This window comes from Pholcus phalangioides, unplaced genomic scaffold (genome assembly GCF_987345545.1).
Source record: "Pholcus phalangioides strain wild (caught in Gottingen) unplaced genomic scaffold, Ppha-v1.0 ptg000003l_1, whole genome shotgun sequence".
In the NCBI taxonomy this organism is placed as follows: domain Eukaryota; kingdom Metazoa; phylum Arthropoda; class Arachnida; order Araneae; family Pholcidae; genus Pholcus; species Pholcus phalangioides.
Genome location: NW_028301596.1, coordinates 9,451,067 through 9,471,980, shown reverse-complemented (window position 1 = coordinate 9,471,980; position 20,914 = coordinate 9,451,067). Strand labels below are relative to the sequence as shown.

General features: G+C 38.7%; 1 protein-coding gene across 2 annotated transcripts; it reads left to right on the top strand.

Moving 5' to 3' along the window:
- Positions 1-19: 19 nt before the first annotated feature.
- On the top strand, positions 20-20,539 carry nesd (SHC binding and spindle associated nessun dorma). Of its 2 annotated transcripts, none has more exons than XM_089243829.1 (10): positions 20-94; positions 598-859; positions 3,979-4,190; positions 4,601-4,690; positions 5,933-6,166; positions 7,780-7,891; positions 8,785-8,938; positions 17,434-17,690; positions 17,964-18,211; positions 20,023-20,536. In XM_089243829.1, the coding sequence occupies exons 2-10, from the start codon at positions 602-604 to the stop codon at positions 20,165-20,167; spliced, it is 1,710 nt and encodes a 569-aa protein (XP_089099955.1). In that variant the 5' UTR covers positions 20-94; positions 598-601; the 3' UTR covers positions 20,168-20,536. The 2 variants fall into 2 exon arrangements, with proteins under 2 accessions (XP_089099955.1, XP_089099947.1); XM_089243821.1 differs by having other exon boundaries at positions 50-402; positions 20,023-20,539.
- The last annotated feature ends 375 nt before the right edge of the window (positions 20,540-20,914 follow it).

Here is a 20,914-nt window from a genome sequence, read left to right as displayed (position 1 = left end):
TAATATTTCACGCCCTTGTGAATCGAAGCGAATCGCGCAACCGGAAATGAACAGCAGATGTTCGAGCGAATGAAAACAAAGCAGCTGCTGTGCGGTAGGAATTTAAATTTAAATCCCAACCGTTTCGCGTGTTAAATACCCCTTTCATTACAATGAGCGCTTCTCCGTTAATCTCATTAAATCGCATGTATACCTAGACTTGATCAATGTTCTTAATAACATGCTATAATAATTTCTCTCTCGAGTGAAATGAAATTACAAAGAGTTATAAAATAAATCTAATTGGGATGGTAATAATGAGCTGAGCGGTTGTGTATGTGATTTGTATTAAAAAATTAGATTCTTATACGCTTTATCAGAACTTTGAATGCGAGGTGGGGGGCTGAGTAATTGATGTGATTCGTAAGTATTTTATCTATCTTATTTTCATGACTTAACTATGAGTAATTAGACTCAAGGTAGATTAAGATAAGAGATATGATAAGCGCTTATCTCAAGTATTAGATGACTAAAAGGTGAGGGATACTTCCAGTTCATTCATTCTAGTGCTTGGTCTCGTATTGAGTTCATAGCTCTAAACGTTATGGATTTTTTCAGAATCATGGACGCCTTTTATGATCAACTAGAGTTATATGGGAGATATCCGGTCGTGTATAAAGTGGAAATTCATCAAGGAAGTTTCGAGAAAATCCTTCAACTCTTCGTCGATGAAATTCTTCAAGCGTGCCCGTGCAGTAAAGTAGAAGAAGCTGTTGTGGACTATGTCACGCGGGTGATAGATCCAGTTGGATGGAAGGCTGTCTGGAGAGCGACGCAAGAATCCCTGCACCTGAATACGGAGGGTGATTTCGTTGTTGAGGTAATAATGCAATGTATCAGTGTCTTTATGATATACAGGTTTGCTGCCACTGGGCACTGGAGTAGATTGGATGCCAAACTAATACTTTAAACGTTTGATAAATTCCAAATATATGGTATACTACTGTTTGGTGACCATTTTGGTGCTATTTGCTAAGGTACGGGAAGGATGACAGGACAACTCTCAATACCGTTTGAAAATATGCTAGAGAGGATGGTGTTAGCGGCATATCGGGGTTTAGGTATATTTGAAAACTTGGTGACAGATAGGCATACCATATATTGGGAACTGACCTGTTTCTTAAAAATTGCACTGGTTGGATAAGTGCATGCTCGCCTCAGCTGACTTTGTGCATACTTGCAGCTCTGATCTTCCAAATTCAAATATCTTGTATTTCACCTCCATGGTACTGTAAAACCTCTCTTTTTGCGGTCACTGGTGAGACAAATTCCTCTAAAAGAGGGGTAACCGTTAATTAGGGAGTTTGATATACATATTTTTATTATACAAAGGGAAATTATTTGGCCATAAAACTGGTGGCAGCACCGACAGGTGTATGTTAAAAGAGGTTTTGCTGTAAATAGGGCCTATATTGCCAATTATCTGTAATTGCTGGCAAAGTTAAGTATCTAGTTGCAGTCCTGGTGTTTGTTACAGTCGAATCCCGTTATAACAAACTCCAAGAGACCCGAGAAATCACTTCATTATAATGAAATTTCGTTAAAAAGGAATTCCATGTTTTTGCATTGTTCCTATGTAAACTTATCTGGGGGATTAGAAAATTGTTAGTTAAAATGAGATATATATATATTCATTATATATATATATATATAACGATATTCGTTAAAACAGGATTCGACTGTATATGGTCTTTTAGATTCAAATATCTTGTATTCACCATACATTCTATGGCGCATATATGTATTGGCGTATGCAAGAGCAGGTTTTGGGGATTCTAACCCGAGCTGGCATTCTAGTGTTATTTTGCATGAAAAAATGTAAAAAAAACCTCTTCAGAAGGAAAACAACCACCTACTTATTAACCACCTACCTGAGAAAATCCTGCATATGTGTATATGATCATTTATCTGTAATTAGTGACAGGACTGTCTTAACGAGTTTGGGATGCCCATTAAGCCTGGATTGTAGATTAAAAATCTTGCATGTGTTTAATTACCAGTCATCTAAGCATATTATAGAATTGAAGTATGGGTTATGATGTAAATGACTAGATGAATTGTTTTTCAGTTCATTAATTTAGGGGGGGTTAATTCTGTTTTAATTACAGCTCTAGGTCTAATTGTCATTAGCCTATCCACCTAAGCCTACCCATTATGCAACTGGTCAGTAATTAACTTGTGGACCTATAACTGTATAGGGTTTGTCCCGAATCTAATTTCATTCAATTTTATTAGTCCAATGTTTCCAAACTGGGCCATTTCTTAAAACAGAGGTTTTCAACCTTTTTGTACTTGCGAGCACTGCTTGTGCTGATCATAAAAAAGAAGAGCATCCTGATGGCAAGTTTGGCATATGAATGCATGAAATCAAGGTGATTTTGAGTCCTTCAATGCAATTTGTACAAGGTGTTTAGTTGGAAAGTTGATCAAGTGCTCGCGAGCAATAAATTGGGCACGAGCAATGGTTTGAACATGCCTGTTGAAGAAGGATTGCTGTTTTCTCACCAATTATCAAATTGCGCCAAAACAGTGATTTTGTCATGAACATATAGCAAAAGTCCATTATAAGGACAATTCACAATCATGAGGGAAATTGTCATTGTAACAGACTTCTCATTATAAGCGAATTTCCATCTTTTGCTCTGGGTTATTAACGCTACAGGTTATAAAATTAAAACTCAGTGAAATTTTAATTACTTACTTTTAATTGGTTAAGAGTTGATTTTTCCGAGCATAAAATTATAGTGCAAACTGTTACTTTTTCTGCATTGAAATATATTTTTGACATCCTCGTTGTAATATTAACAAATGAACAGAACTCTAATGACGAAATCAATTTTTGGTTTCACTGCAGTTAATTCTTTAAATTTTTTTGTGTAAAATTTCATATAACGAAATTGAACTAGTTGGTACATGCTGGAATGTGCGTGTATGTGTTGTGAACCTAAAGTTAAGTTTGTTTCTGTGTAATGCTTGTTATATATGTATAGTGCTGCCATCAGCCATCAAATTTTCTAACTATGAATGGGGTGTAGTGATTGAATAATTATGTTGTAGGCCTGTTGCTCTCGGTGGTAAGACTTTTTAATTCAGAGATTAGTTTGCATTTGCGCCTCGAAGTTGGGAATCACAGAAAACCGACTTCAACCAACCACCACTGTGACGCCAGTGGGGTACGAAAACTAACTTAAACTGCACGCTCTATTAGTCGTTAGTAGAGGTAAAATTCAAATAATTTTATCACATAACCCATGTGTATAGTCGGAAAACCCTGACTTTTCAGTATCCATTCTTTGTTCAAATTAGCTCCAGAGTAATTATAATGAGGAGCAAGTGCCATAATAAGAGTAGTGTTCAATTTTTGGAGAAAGAGAAGGAAAAACAAACATTTTTTTGCATTCTTTGACTTTATTACAAATGTTTCCTTATTTTCAACTCGCTATAACTAAATATTTTTTGTATCTTTAGCATTAGCTATTTCACAGTCACTTGCAAATCACTTATTACAGTGAGATTCTCGTTATAAGCTATATGATATCGTTATTGTGGACTTTTAGTGTAGTTTGTCTTTTTATCAGTGGCAATTGCAAAGAAAAAAAAATTTTTTAGGTCTAATACAGTGAAATTCCTATAACGATATTAAGGAGACATGTGGAATATATTAACACTATGAAAAGTACATCAGGACCAAATAGTAATATCATTATATAGGATTTTTACTGCAGTTGAAAGGAATCATGACTAGTGTGAGGTGGACTGTTGTGGAAAAAATCATTTGAGTGTCCAATGTTTCTTATAGGGAAGTTCATTTTGATTTAAGAGGTTTTTTGGATTATGAGCACCTTTATGGAAAAAATTATGCTCACAATCCACAAGCAGACTACTACCGTATTTCATTAGTTTTAGTTAAAATCTCTAATTGGTTATTTTTTCTTGTAGGTTGTAGATGTGAGCCTTCAAAAATTGGAAGCTGATGTTGTTGTGAAAGCGTTGATTTCATTGGATTCCTCCAGCCTAGAAATTGACATAATTCGGAACAAAGTAAAGCCAAACACTTGCAGGACGGTACCTCTGATTGAACTTTATCCTATAAGTGAAGAAGATGATGATGAAATGTTTGCGAAAACTGCCATAACTATTGAACATGTTAGGTACTCGATTGGCTGTTTTTATGATTGTTATTTTATTCAATTCTAATTTTGTATTACAATGTTTTTCAATGTAATTTTATTGCCGTTGTCAATCAATAATGATTGACAATGACATCCATTAGGTAGCTGAAATGTGCCAGGTGTTGCTGATTTTGTGGGTATGCATCTTAATAACACTGTGTATATTTCTTTATGAATTACTGATAGGCTAATTCAAAGAACAATATGAGGACTGATAAATTTTTGTCATTTGTTTCATTAATTTGATTAAAATTGTAGTTTTCAAAACACAAAATAGTGTATGAGCTGTAGGCTTTGAGGGGTTTTTCTTAAGAGCATAAGCACAGCTACAATCATTACAGTAATTACTGTTATTAACAATGTCATTCACCTTCTCTTGTGTTTCGTAGGCTTTTCTATAAGTACTTGTGTCGGCCATGGGAGCTTGAAGATGATGACATATGCTACACAGAAAAGACTTTGAGACCTAGACTTCAGCTGTTAGTACCATTTTATATAAATTCATTTTGTATTTTATATGAGTTTTGTGTATTGTAGATATTGGTTGGGCTTGTACCTTGTGGGGTAAATGCATGATTTTGCACTCTACCAGCCTTCAGGACCATACAGTGTATTGGAGGTTATATTGCCATCACCATCAACCATTTTTATTCCACAGCTGAATGAAGGTCTCTAATTTTTTCATTTTACTCTGTCTGTTATTGTCATCAAGTTGACTCCAGTTACTTTTCAAATCTTGTCGATCCATCTTGTTTGGGGATGCCTTTTCGGACGTTTAACACCACAGGGGTATCAATCCAGAATACTAGTGGTCCATCTGTTGTGCTTGGGGGTATACAGATGTAACATTCTTACTTACTGAAGAAACAGCTTTTGAAACCAGATTATTCAGTTTGATGCCAAGTCTTACCATGTGTATTGAAAAAAAAACCTTGGTCCAGGTTTCTTTAAAAACCGTTTCCATTTTCTTATAGCATATTCATTCCTTTTGCATGAAATATCTCAAACTTTCTAAAACAGGAAGTATAGCATAGGCCTAATCCTTGTAGGGGGAGGGGCTATGCTTGGATTTTTTTTTTGGCCCTCCCTTAATGAATTTACAGTGTGAAAATTAAAAAAAAAACAATCGTTCTAGGTCCCTAGGCTACAGCCCTGTGAGTCCCACCCTTGGGAGGAGCACCCATGAAGTACAGGTATTTCTGCAATGTGGGGGATCAGAGGCTCACATAAATATGTCAAGCTCAAGTGACATGAACTCTGAAGATGTTTGGTGCAAGACTTTGTCTTTGAACGCTGTATTATGTTAGCATGTGCATTCACTAAACCAATGTTTTAATTGGTTTAGCCGTTCCAGAGGAAACCAGTAAAAAAAAAATCTTCATTAGCCAGGGTATTGCCATATTTGAGAACAATCTTAATTCCCCATTTCTTTTCAAGCAAGATAAATTTTTACTCCCTCGCACTATTTCGGAAGAATGTAATACAACCACATAATTATAGGCATGTTTTGTCATTAACCTGTTGAAATATCAGCTTTTCTCATTTTTTTTAGCTGGATGCACATTAAAATCTGAGAATTTCAAAAATATGCATTTTTGTTAAAAGGTTGAGGTACAACACATTAGATTCCGAGACATGATAGATTTGAGCGAATGCAATGTTTTCGTCTCTATTCCTTGTACGTTCAGAATAAAACACCCCTTCTATTCTGCATTCTACAGGTATTTCGACATCCAAAACAAAGTATTACCAGAAATGATGATTACAAAAATAAATGCCATATTGAAAGAAGGTTGGGATATCCTCAGCGAGCTGAAACTTCTTTACCGTGATATGAATGTCAGTGATTCCGAAACTGATTTACTCGAAGATGATGTTCTAAAGACTTTGAGCTTAAGAAAAAGATTAGAAGATTTACAGAGAAAGATGGAGATTCTTGAGAATCCAGTTATTAGGTGAGATTAGAAAACTACTTTTTGCATGTGCTAACAGTTTTATATTACTCTATTTATTAACACGTACAGGACCAAGCAGTTCTTGTTGTGAATGAACCAAGTGAAAAGTTACTGTATATTGAAAATTGGTTTTTATATTAACAATTATTGGTCTGTATTAATTTACTAGCTATAATACTCAGCTTAGCCTTGCTTTCTCAATATACTGGCAACATTAAAGGGAACCATGCTAACCAAAGTAAACATTCCAAAAGTCAGTTTGTAGACCCATGACCCATTGTTGCCCAGCAGTTTTTTTTACTCAATTTGGGCATTTGCCCTGCCTTGACAAACTTTTAGAGTAGCCTATTTTGCAAGTTGGGTCCAGTTTCATATATTCCTGTGTAAAATTTGGTGGCAATCTGTCTAAAATTGTAGATTTTTATAGAGAACATACACACAGAAAATCAATTTATATATATACATCAGATTTTCAGCTTAAAATTGTTGATAAAATTACTATAAAAACATCAATGACATGATATTAGATGTAATTTTTTTTTTTGATAGTTTTAGGTTCAATGTTTTTTTTTAAACTTTTTAAGTGTTAGCATATATATTCAATATTCATTGGTTTTTATTTCATACTTTGGCACATGAGGGCAGTTTTGCAACTGGTGTTTGGTAGTTATGAACAGTTTTAGACAAGGTTAAATGAACAGAACCTTGTGTTCTATCCTTGTCAAAAATCCCAACGCTACTCTATACTTTATTTACTGTCAGATATTTGACTGATACTGCATTTTATATATCAAAAATTTAAAAAAAAAATACTTTCATCAAAATAATGGAGTTTAAGTAGTAGCTATTTAATATTCCTTGAAAAATCTCAGATACATCATTTCGATTTCTTAGTGTTTTAGGCATCAGATCCCTTACTACTTAACATGTTATTGGAGTTTCTCGGAGCAAAGAGCTGTCGTTGATACAAGTTCATTTTCTTTTTTACATATTCCACTGTTAGTGGCAGGCATCATTAAGATATGTCTAAGTACAAATATAATAATTTTCAACACCTCACTGACTGACTTCCGAACATGAAATATGTATAACCAGGGGTCTGTCCAGTTCAGACATATGTAATGTTTCCAAACTCTTTATAAAATAAAACTTAATAAAACCATAAATTTGACATTTCATTTTTTTGCTTTATCTAAACTTAATGACCATTTTCACAAAAATAAGGGAAATTGTTATAAAAATAATCAAGATTACTCTAACATGAATACATTAGGGCCACATGTATGTTTCAGGGCTGGAAATCTTGCCCAACATGCCTGAGGACTGTTAAAATTTTGATAGGGCATGAGTTTTTTTTAACCGCATTTGCAATGTTGCTATATGAAATATTGATTCAGGCACATGTATGATTTTAAATGACTAGCTTGACAGGCATGTGAATTTTTAGAGATTTGTCCAGTCCTTGTATGCTCAAAACATACATTTCTGCATATACTAATTCATCAGAAATTCCGTAGAGGAATGTTTATGAGGTGCTTCTATGGTAAATATTACTGTACAATATGATCACATCATGTGTGATTGTGTTTATGTATAGTTTTTTTTTTTTGCAGAACTTTAGTCATGAAGAAGTACATTCCGTATAAGTCTCCACAGAAACAACCAGAAAATACAGGTCCATTTACATATATAGTGGCGAAACAGTTTTCAGTTGGAATGATATTAGTGAGTGAAATTCTATATTTAGAAAATTAAGAATAAATTGATATTGATTTTTTTACTTAATGATTTTTGAATTGTATCACCACTCACCATCCCAAATTTAAAATGTCTTTAATATTACAAGTATGACAGTGGTACAGAAAATAATACCTGTTTCATACGTAGTTAAAAAAAACCAGCCAAGATTTTTTGGGAGAAAAAAAAAACTCTATAACAGCAAAACATATCTTACCCTTCTGCACATAATCACAATGCACATCCAAACACTTGTTGTATTGAGTTTAGTGATACCAGCTTCCTGTTTCTCCACTGAAAGTGCTTTATTTGTTTGTTCAATTGTGACAAGATAATTGCTCTTTATGAATTTGTGAACTGTTTGCTGAAAATTGCCCGTAATGATGGTAGCGATGTTGTGATTAAAACTCTGAAATTTTAACCTGTTGAAAACAGGAACGATCATGATGATGAGCGAACTCATCTGTCATTGCAGTTAATTTTCTCCTTTTGGTTGGCAAATTCATAAAGAATGATGACTCACTAATGGGGTTGCAGCATGACTCACTAAATGCCAATAGAAGTTGTACAAAGATGGACGTGAAATCATTATCAAAAACCTCATTACATGATATGACAAGTGTTTAAGTTTACGCGTCGCTGTTAAATAAAGATTTAAAAAAATGCTTGCTGGATGTCTTTTAATCATGAAATGGGCATGACCTTCTAGAGGACTCGTAAACCTTGAGTGTTTTCAGACTTTATGATACATTAGGAAAAAATCAATTTATGAATCAATTTATTACCATAATTTATGAAGTACTTTTAGCAATAAAAACCCACTGGTAATTAAAAAAAATTTTTGAATTGCTGATTTATTCTTTTTTGTATTACATTTATAGAGTTTGAACCTGAATCCAGATACTCTTCTGAAATTTGATCATTCTCCAGAGCGTGCTCTCAAATCTTGTTACAATGGTGATACAGTACTGATATTCCCAGGTCACTATAGGCTGGATACGGTTGGTTGGCTGGATAGCAATATAACTGTCAGAGGTAAAGCTTTAAGTTAAAAAAAATTGAATGCACAATCTTTTTTCATTCACTCAGATTTATCTCTCAAAAGTTTTCAATGCATAGTTATATTGCATGAAATTTTGAAGATGGTTTTTTTTTTCTTTTGGCTAAGCTTGATCGAAATACTGATGAACTTGTGGATTTGAATGCTTTCTAGTGTTTGTGTATGATTTTTAGTTGAGAAAATTTGCATAGAATCAACTTTAGCAGTACCGTCTTGACCCATAGGGGCCGCCTGCGGGGGAGGGGGGGGGAGGGAGAGGTCTCACAAAAATTAGATTTGATTGAAATTTTTGAGAGTATGCATAGAGGCCCCAGAACCTGGATCTGAGACCATCTGAGCTCCCGCAGTAAATTTTTCGGGGGTGGGGGGACTGAATTCTCATCCCCATTAATTCATGAAAATATAATGCATTATACCATTCTGCCTCCTGTGTACAGGACAAATGACAATTTTCAGTCACTTCAATGAGTTCATATCAGCCCCTCTGTTTGTAGGCAAGCATTTTTAGCCAGGTAGAGCCTCAGAAAACTTGGCCTGGGGGCCATGATGCTGTCAAGATGGGCTTGGTCGGCGAGCTTTTGTCAATTGAATGAATGCGATGGTCCTTCGATGCTAAGTTTTTCCCTGCCCGGAGAGTGCGAGAGCTGCTGTAAAAATCAACTGTTAGCAAAAACCCAAGTTTTGCTTTTGTCTTTGTTTTTGTAGAGTGTAATTCGCGGCGCATATTCTGGATAATTTTGATCACGATATTCTGACGTTCAGGTCTGATTTCAAGGAGCAGAAAGCAACATTTTTGTGAGTGTGTGTGTGTGTGTGTATTCGGGTGTGGACTGTTTCAACATGGGATACAGGCGATATTTTTGTGACAGTGATATGTGATCCTCGCCTCTTTCGTATCATATTGGATAATCGTAAATGGAAATCCACTTTTGAATAACGGGGTAAGTCATCTGCTTTATATTTTTCACGAAGCAACCCCTTAGGGAAATAGATATACTCACCCGCCCTAAATTTCTGATCTCAATCACTAGTAGTCCAAAGACTCGTTAAAGGCGCTAATCCACCTTAAAGATTTTTGTCTCTATGGATCGAGCTGTTCAGACTCCATAACATTTTTAAATATTCTTCTTCGCCATTTTCTTTCCACTGGCCTAAGAGAGAAGAAAACACTACGAGCATATGTAAAGAAGGACAATGAAGGAAGACAAGCTGGTGACAACGACCCCCCCTCTCTCACTCAATCTGTGAGGAAGGGAAAGGAAATCGTCCACACAAACTCGCCCCAGGCCATTCAAGGGGTGTTTCTTCTTTTCCCTCACGTAAATACGATTCCTGCATACACATCCTCTCCACCCCCATCGCTTTTTTTTGGACTGCAAAATTTTTGTTGTGAATTGCTGCTACTATTCTTTTTTGCATCTCGTAAAAAGAAAGAGGGGTTATATAGAAACAATGAAGAGATCCCTGCTTATATGGACACCCGATACCACTGAGGAAAGAATTATGCTGGAAATGTCGGACCATCCTAATTCAACCCCCCAAAATGGCAGCATCGAGGGGGCCAGCCTGCTGCAGGAGGGCTTTAATGCCGATCTCCACTCTGAGGAATGGATAACCAGCGACACAGAAGTGGAAACACAAAACAGTGCCGATTGTAGTTTTCTCGCAACCCCAAAAAACAAGGGACAAATATCGACTCCCTGGCCTAAACGTGTCAAGCGAAAGGCCATAACGTTAAAAAAAAAGAAAACAAACAAACTTGCGTCCCCTCCCCCTGATAAAGAGGACACTGAACAGTCAGCATGTGGGGGCGCACTCAGGCCGGTGCTCACACCCTCTAAACGCAAGTGTAAGGTGACAAAATTCCTAAAAAAAGAGCATCTTGAGGTAAAAGCGGCACAGCAACTGTGGACTCTACTAACCTCCCCAAGGAAAGGGGGTAAGAAAGAGCGCCCTTTGGTACCGAAAGGGAGGCAACACGAGGCATTCAACCTCCTGCGAGAAATTATAGATCAAGCCAGGATTAGCCACGCCCCCAACGCTGCAATCGATACATTCAGGATGGCAGAAGGGGAAATATTTCCCACGGATGACCCGAATGGGAGCAAATTACTACAGTTGTATTTGGCGAATGAAATTGACCCACTGGCCTACGATATGCCCCAAGATGAGTCGGATAATCACAACCTTCAGTGGACACAGCCACCAGCAAGTAGAGGGGGGCACCACAGATTCAACGATTTGGAAGGGTCGAAACCGGGAGAAGAGGAACCCGCGGGAAATAAAATACAAAAAAACTCATACATCAGTAGGGACACAAACAGAGGAGGAATCCAGCCCGACAGCGTGCAATGAGAGTACTAAGACACAGGATCCAGTGACGGGATCGGGAGCGTCAAGCGTACAGGCAGAAGTTGCGGAGCAGAAAGTTCATTCGGAAGTACCCACCTCAATCAGTGAGGATCTCACGGCTGGAGAAACAGAAGTGGGAAAGAACGTACCCCAGAGTATCACACAAAAGAGCTGCCAGGAGAGACTATTGGCGATGGCAGGATACCCCTGGAAAAGGTGGCGAGCACAACATCCCCATATTGAAACGCATCCAGGTGTTCCGCGGAATCAAGACATTGGAGCAAATAAGAGCGTATTAACTTCAGGGCCCACAGCAACGCACCAAAAGATGCCACAACTAATGACCACTAATTCCCATGGACAGGAGAAGAGTGACAACCACGGCCAACACAAACCTGTCCACAACTTGCAAGAAACTGAACAAGTCAAGTCAAATGATAAGATCCGGATCAACAGTGGCTTCTATGGAGAAAGACTACAAATAGCAATCCACAATCATCTCGCCCCTTCAACAAGTAGCAATGCCACATACAATCTCAACAAAAGAACGGTAAGCAGACCCCAAGCTAAAGATGGTAAAGGAAGAGAAGGAGCAGGGATCGGAAAAGTAGTGGCAGGGGGAATAGAAAACAATATGAAAAAAAGAACCGCAACAGACAACACCAAACCCAAGAGAGTTGAGACAAGGATAAACAGAGGCAACGGAGAGGAAAGCAGCCTTGCCAATCCCAACAAGAACTTAAGGGAGGTGTGGAGGAATACTGGCTCACGCCAGCTGTACTCACAGGCTTTGCTGCGCAATACGGTGCACACAGTTTTGATCTACCCTCGCCTGGAAGGGGAAGATACGAATATTCCATATTTATTAGAAGATCACTTCAGCTCCTGTGAAAATGAGATCAAAATCAAAGCCATCAGAAAAATATCCCGAGGCTTTGCTGTTGACTGTTTCAGTGAGGGGGATAGTGAGACCATTCGACAAGCGATACTTAACGTTGAGCACCTGAGAGAAACCCTAGATACAAAGCTTCCAGGCAAAGCAAGACACCATATTATGATGAGGGAAGTTAGACGTACATCGACCTCAGAGAAGGTGGCAAAGTTACTAGCTAAAGCCTTCTCCATCCCCGAAGACGCGGTTATCTTCAAGACCTCCCTACGCTCTAAGAACCCAGACACCGGACACCTGGTATTTCAGGTACCAATAAGTAAAAAAAGTGTTGAAGCCTTGCGTAGGGGACATCTACTCTTGGGCTTCTTGGACTATAGGATATCGGAATTCAAGGTCACCAATCGTTGTTTTAAGTGCCAAGCATTCGGGCACAAAGCAGCAGACTGCAGATCAGGCGATCCATTCTGCGCTAAATGCGCAGACAGACACAATACCCGGGACTGCCAGATGAACAAACTGCACTGCATAAACTGTCTGTGGTCAAACCAGGCAAAGGGCACCCGATTCAGGTCAGATCATATGGCTTCAAGTCTGAACTGCCCCTGCTTCAAAGCATATAACGGGGCGCAGCGCAGTGCAGCACAGGTCGAGAGACACTCAAACCAATAATCAAACGTCATTAAAGACAGGAAAAGAGAAGAGCATCGGTGACTAACTTGGTATGTCTAAACTATCAACCAATAAACTGCTTCCTTCTCACGTGGGAGTAAATCCATCACCCGACAGCAAAGTCAGAATTTTACAGATTAACATGGACCATGCTCGGAAAGCCACAAACCAACTGATGCAAACAGTGGCAGAACTCCGGGTGGACATAATCCTCGTTCAAGAGCCATGGGTTGCAAACGGGAAATTAAAGGGGATCCCGATGGCTTGGCAAAAATGGTCCTCTGCTAACCTAAAGGCTGCCATATTTATTCCAAATCCAAATATTAGAGGAGCAACGCTGGCGGTGCACGACCACACGGTTGCAATAAAAATCGGCCTGATGGGGAAAGAGCATATCCTCATCAGCAGCTACTGCTCTCCAATTCAAGACATCACGCCAGCATTGGAGGAAATTTCAACAATATATAGAAAAGCAGGCTACCTACGCATACTGCAATGGACCTGAACGGTAAAAATAGTTATTGGAACTATAAACGGGAGGACGATAGGGGACAGGCCATCTTGGATATGGTCATAGAGCGAGATCTGTATATCCTCAACGGGGATAACATCAGACCGACATATCAGCTCGGGGACTCAGAAGGATGGCCAGACCTCTCACTAACGAATACGAGACAGGAAAGCCCAACTAACTGGCAGGTAGGGGAAGAGGTCACACAGAGCAGCCACAAGTATCTCCACTGGTGGCTCAATGACGCCCCTCTGGTGGAACACAGAGTAAAGTTTAGTTCCTCCCAGAGAAGACTGAAAATATTTGCTAACAAGTTCGGGAAGCAAGCCACAGACTGGCTAGATAAAATATCAAATTGCAACAACATCGAGCAACTTGAGCATACCACCACCTCTCTCATGCAGACGTTGAAGTTAATTGGCGAAAGAACACTCCAATCCCAACACAGACTGGCTAATAGAGAGGTGAGGTGGTGGTCATCTAAGCTGGCAGAAGAGAGAAGAAAACTAAGGGCCCTGCACAAAAGATGGGAGAAATCAGCTGATGCGAACAAGGCAGAAGCCCTAACCAAATATAAGAAGCAGAAGGCCATTTACACCAAACAAATGACAGCAGCAAAAACGGACGCATGGCGCGCATTCTGTCATAGTGCAGTCAACCCATTTGGCGCTGTCTACAAGGCTACGGTGAGAAAGTCCACGCTCCCCCCACAAGTGCTACTCCTAGGTGATGGGAAGAAAACGATCCTCGAAGCAGTAGAGGCCCAACTACACACACTATACCCAATAGATGAGAGCGCAGATCTGGCTGAATATATATCTAACGAAGATGAAAATGTTTCTCACATCGCAACCAATGTCAATCCGGAACCTAGCATTACTAAAAACGAAATCGAGAGAGCACTAGCGAGAACAGGCAAGAAAAAGTCGCCAGGGCCTGACAAAATAACGATCCCCATGCTGACCATTATACACGAAAAATTTCCAGATATCCTCGATGCCCTATACAACAAATGCCTCGGACTGAATTCAGTGCCTGCGGCTTTTAAAACGGGACAAATGTTAATGTTCCTTAAGAATGGCAGATCCCCCGACAACTTGGACTCGTTCCGGCCCATCACATTGCTGCCACACATGGGCAAGATTCTGGAGCGAATTCTAGTGCAACGTCTCACTTATCACCTCGACAAAGTGAATTGTTTTCACCAGCACCAATATGGCTTTCGCATGGGCCGCTCCACAGAAGAGGCACTCTGTGACCTGCTGGACGCCATCGATGGGGCAAAAAGAAGCAACCGCTATGTGGCACTTGTGTCCCTGGACATAAAAGGAGCATTTAATTCACTGAGATTCCCCATTCTCCGAAAGCTCCTAAAATCAATTCCGGCGCCACGTGAAATAACAGCAACTCTGGAGAATCTCCTGTTGGACAGAGTTATAGGCATGGAGACACAAGGACAGTTCGTCTCTCATCACCAGACCAGAGGCTGCCCGCAGGGATCATGCTCGGGCCCCATGCTATGGAACCTGGTGGCAGATCAACTGCTCAAACGCAATTGGCCGGAAGGAGTGAGAATACAAGCGTATGCAGATGACGTCCTCCTCCTTTTATCGGCCCCGAAAATTAATGGCGTGACGGCTAGAGGGGCGACTGCGATGAAGATAGTCAGTGATTGGTTAACAGAGTACGACTTGGAAATTGCTGCAGACAAGTGCCGGTACATTTGGTTTAGTGAGAAATCCCGTCCCACTATCAAACTGAATGGGGAGCCAATTAGACATTCTGCTACCCTCAAGTGTCTAGGTCTAACCATAGATGGCAAACTAAATTTTTTAGCACACATGAAGGAGCAAAAGGCAAAGGCAATGAGGACCCTACAGCGAATGCGGAATGCAGCGGGACCGCAGTGGGGCCTCAAAACAAAATACCGAAGGATTCTCTATACCCAAGTTGCGGTTAAGATAATTACATATGGAGCAGCCGCATGGGGGTCCTCTATGACGGTTAGAACGCAGCGCATGCTGAATTCCGCACAAAGAGGATTTCTCCTGTACATGACTAGATGTTACCGCAAGACGTCTACCATGGCAATGCAGGTGCTGGCAGGTACTCCTCCGTTGGCCTTGATCACGCAATTCCTTGCAAAATCCGCCAGACTCACCAGGCTGGGAAGAAACATCACGTCAGCAGGAATACACCTTGACTCAACCAATTATGAAAGAAATGCGATAGGATGGACCCAACACCCTGCCAGTGAGCCCATCGATGCCCAGATAACAACCGATGAGCAACTCGTGGACCCCAAATGCAAAGCAATCTACACAGACGGCTCCCAAACAGCGGACGGGACGGCAGCAGCCCTTATATGGCTGACTGATGGAATCACTACCAATCAATGGGCCGCGAGGCTGCAGGACGGTTGCAGTGTCTTCCAAGCGGAGCTGTGGGCCCTCAAAATGGCTACAGAGCAAGCCATAAAAACAGAGGACAGAATAAGGATTTTCACGGATAGCAGAGCTAGCCTGGAAGCAATAAGAGACCCGCTCACACGACACCACAATGCCAGACAGATCCGCAACTACCTGACCACCAACAGAAATGTCAGTCTGCACTGGGTGCGAGGTCATTCTGGTATCCATGGCAACGAGTTGGTGGATAAGCTCGCCAAGAAAACCACCAAATCTGCTCAGAGCGCAATGTTAATTAAGCTTCCCCCTTCCCATGCCAAAAGACTTCTGAAAAGTCACTTATTAAAAATGTGGCAGGAGGACTGGGACGAACCTGAACACCCAGGCAGACTGATTCACGATATCCTACCTCGAGTCGGATGGAGGGCTGTGGGATGGTCCCGAGAGAAAGCCATTTTCTTTACTGGTCATGGACCATTCCCCAGCTACCTCGAGAGATTCAAAATATCTAACAACAACAAATGTATGTGTGGAGAAGTCGGCACACCACTCCACTATGCCACCAGCTGCCCTTACACAAAAGTCTTCCACCTGATCAAACCAAGGCAGGAGCTGGTGAAGGAGTGGTTTAGGAGGATGAGCCGGCTCGAAAAAGAATCACGAACTCTTGAGAATCTCGTGCGCTATCTCGAAAAAGAGGGCATTGAAAAACTCCACAGGAGGAGAATAGACATAGGCAACCACACAACTAGACCAGATCAGCCTACGAGAAGATCCAGCAGACTAGCAGCACAGGCAGCAACACGGCGCCATTGAACAATAAGTTAGCGACCAAGTCACTGCCCAAGAGACCCCCGGGACAAACTGTGATCAGGGCTATGAATGGTTGTGCATAAAAAAAAAAAAAATGAAAAATGTCGGTTTACATAGCGGCGTGAAATCTTTATGTATATAATGTATATATCATGTAAATATTTTTCTTTTGTCTTGCTTTGTAAATATTTTTTCATAAACAATAAAAAACCCGCATTAGCCCCCCCGAAAGGGATTCGGCAGTAAATTGTCCCTAGACGATTTGCCGGGGCTATTGTCGGCGAATTGAATTGAATTGGTCCTTCGATGCTAATATTTCATGAAGTTACGTAACAAAGATTTTACAGTGGTAAGAGGCATCAAAACAATTGTCCTCCCATCCTTACAGAAATCCTATTTATGGCCCTGGGTTTTTTCTTGGATTTTCTTAGAATTTTTATCAAACTGAACTCGAGTCATGACAATACAATTGGATAGTTGATTTGACATTCTTGATTCTCAAAGCATCAAGGGTTTAATCTCCTGTTTTATAGGTCTGTTTTTTATGTAACTCAGGTTACCATTGCACAGTATATTAATAAATACCCCATTGCTTTTTCTGCATTATAGAATATTTGCCTGGGTAGGGGAATGAAATTTTAATTTTGTAATTGACTCAAGGAGGATCACTTGTCAGTGTGATAATGGTTATATGCATCCTCAGACAATGGCAAGTGTGTCCAAACATGTTAGGACCATTGCTTCATGCTGTTAAGGCTTGTTATTTTAATTTTAGTATTTGACAAGAAGTTTGAGATTTCTGTTTTTTTAACATTTTTGTTTTAGGCGTAGGATCAAGTGGTTCAGTTTTGCTGGAGGCAAGTGGAAACAGTGAAGTATTTCTAAACTGCGATGCACAATTCATCATGTTCCAAAATCTTACATTCAAGTCTGCTGGTGGTACTGTGAGCGCAGTCGTAGTTCATCATGGAAATGTGACAATGCAAGACTGCGTGGTAGACAGCGATGGTGCTTGCGTGGGCATAACTCTTCTCGGAGGAGCTGAGTTGACTCTCAAAGAGAGTGAAGTCTGCAATGCTAAAGTAAAGTGTAGTTATGGGATCTTTCGCATGTGTGTCCTAAACACACCAATTTCAACTTCTATTTTTAACATAAATTCACTGAAATTAAACTGATTAAGCCTAGTTTTGAAGTATGACTGTGATTCTAAAACGTTGGAAAGCTTAGAAATAAAATATTTTTGCATAGAAAAAAATGACATGATGTACATAATAATTCGCAAATTATTAATATATGAAGAAAAGTGATGCTTGTACGCATACTACTGAAAAATTAACTTTTCTTTGTCCTTTCAGGAAGATGGGATTCAACTACGTGTTGCAAGCTGCCTCTCTCTGAAGTCTAGCAAAGTAATTTCTTGCGGAGGAAATGGCATTCACATTGATGTTGGCGAGGACATTTTATTACCTAGTCTCACTGAGATATCTCTCTCCGATTCCCATATTCTATCCTGTGAGGGTTATGGTATATTCGTCAGCAGCTATGACTTGAAACAACAGTGTGAAACAGAAATTACAAGAAAAGACTTGTCCTTGATGAATCTGTAAGTCTGACTTAAGTAATGTATCACTTTTAAAGAGGGTGCATCATTTGCGAGGGGCCTGTTCAGACTTTTCTGTATGGCCCTGCTTTTGTGAAAATGATCTATTATTTTGTGAAAGTAAGTCAATTTGTAAGAAATGAAGCAATCTAGCTAATTTTGTACGAAAAAAATTAAATTAAAATTAAAAATTTTAAATTTAGAGTTTATTACTTTTTTAAGGGCTGAATTTCCACTGGATGGACCCTTTCCTGTATATTTGTGTAAATATATTTGTATAAAAGGTGTTTCGTTAATGCTACTTAAAAAAAATGATAGTAGGTATTGAGAGGAACAAAAATCATGATAAATGCTATTGCAAACAATATTTAGTTATGGAAAATCGAGAAAATACTTTCCCTGTGTGTGCTGTGCACAATGTAGCAGGAAATGTGTTTCATGCAGGGCTGGATGAATTGCAAAAAAAAAAAAAAAATCTAGGCAGCAGAACAATTTTTTATTCAAAAAACATTTTACCCGAAGAAAAAAGGCCCAAAATAAAGCTTTTGACTTTGTCAGGACACAGTGACCCTCTTTCATGTTGGTAGATATGCTGCTATAAATTCCGAAAAGTTTGTGCTGATCTCAGCCTGCAATTTAATAACTATACATAGAAAAATTTTAAGCACCAGCACCAATTTTTTAGTTGCCATGGCGATCTGGCGCTTGTCCAGCCTTGGTTTCATGGATAATGTATCCCAGCACATTGCATAATCGCTAAATAAAAATACAACGGTACAATGCTCAACGAGGTGGCTGAGAAAAAGATGCCTATAACAAATATGGATGTCATATATTTCAAAATACACTTGAAGGCAAGTGTCGGGTGAAAAAAAGTCCCTTTCTTCAATTCTTGATTAAAAAAAATTTCAACTGACCATGTTCTAAGTTCCTCGGCCAAAAGACTTTCACAAGGGAATCTACTTATTGAACATACCATTCATTATGAAAAGTATCGTAATTCCCAACACATATTAGATACTTCCATTCTTACTCCTCACAATTTCTGAATTTAAAAAAAAATTATAGCTGAAAGGCATCCTGTTTTAGAGTAATTGGGGGGGGGGGGGAATTCACGATTTATATATAACATTCTGAAACGTGTTAATGTAAAGAAGAAAAACGGAATTGTCCTGTTTGATTGTTCCTCATGGCCATTGTTTTACAACCAGGATTTTTTTCAGATATAGCTATCAATCAGTTATATTGTTATTAGAAACCCACAGTCCCAATGTTTGTGATCATATTGAGTGGCATGCATTGAATATAGGAGGTTAATGTTCCTCTAAAAATGCCTGGGAGGTGTGCAAGCCCACCTTGTTTATTGAACCATAACTTAATGTTTTGCACCATTTATTTTTATTACTTTACTTGAAGTTTTCTGACAGTGCTGATTATTTCTTGCATTTATTCTGGGGTCTAGTACAGTTAGTAAAATCATTTTCATAGTGTTTATCATCACTTGATAAATAGCTTTCTGAGAGTAGTTCATAATACAGCTGATTCCCATTTTAACGAATACCATTATAGCGAAAATCTTGTTTTAACAAAAACTTTTTAACCCCAGATACGTTTACATAGGAACAATGCAAAAAATGGAATTCCTTTTATAACAAAATTTTTTTATAACAAAGCAATTTCTCTGGTCTCTTGGAGTTCATTATAACAGGATTCGACTGTATTATGAATAGTATTTTGAAGAGGATGAAATGTTCTGGAAAGTTTTTTTCACTTTAGCAACTCATAAAAAATTTATTTCATTTTTTTCCGCACAGATTCCCATGGATAAAATCCCAAATTGAGAATACAAAGCTGTCTCAGAACAAAGGTGGAGAGTTTGGTGTTGTGAACGCTTACAGACCAGTTAAGAATATACCCTGTTTCACTTACTCAAGGCAGCTGAGCTATGATAATTGTTGATTTTCTTTGAGTTTCGACTATTTGACCAATTTTATTTATGAGTTATAATCAACATCCTGCACATGTTTGTTTTTATTTATTATTTTTTAATGTAGAGCATAATACAATTCTAATCATATTTTTTAGAACATATACGATTTCTTTTAGCCACATTTAATAATCAAATAATTTTTTCTATTTTTTTTAGAATCGTTATTGAAATTATTGTATGTTGTGTGTGTCTTATAGTCAATTTCTTATTTGCAATCCCAGTGATGTAGATGACTCTTTTTATCAAAAATGCACGAATGAAATTATTTATTTTTGGTATTTTTATTGACTTTGTAGAAAAATGAAATAAAAATTGCTATCGTCATTATTATTATTACAAAATGAGTTGTGGATATTCATTATTTTGTGTGATCTTTTTCCTTTGGATTTTTATAGCTGCGCACAATAGGACTTGATAGATGGGCCAATGGGGAGGAGTGGGGTGGGGGTAGAGCCAAAGGGACTCTTGAATGATTTGCTTCAATTCTGAATCCTAATTTCTGAAATTGTTTTCATTAATTCTCAAGTACAGGATGATCCAAAAGTCAGAGCTGATGGCAAAGTCAAAAAACAGAAATTCCAGAGGAAAGTTCAATAATTCATTGAATAATCCAAGTAGAAGTACAAAAATTGACATGCTAGAAACGACAAAGGGATTTATCGAAAATCTTAAAAATAATTACAAAACTAGTCGACAGATGGCGTTTCACGAGATAA

Excerpts from the sequence above, each read along its gene's own strand:
- nesd (XM_089243821.1), top strand. The coding sequence starts at position 602 with ATGGACGCCTTTTATGATCAACTAGAGTTATATGGGAGATATCCGGTC. Across the intron at positions 4,691-5,932 it reads TTGAGACCTAGACTTCAGCT|GTATTTCGACATCCAAAACA; the intron begins GTTAGTACCATT and ends TGCATTCTACAG. Across the intron at positions 8,939-17,433 it reads TAGCAATATAACTGTCAGAG|GCGTAGGATCAAGTGGTTCA; the intron begins GTAAAGCTTTAA and ends TTTTTGTTTTAG.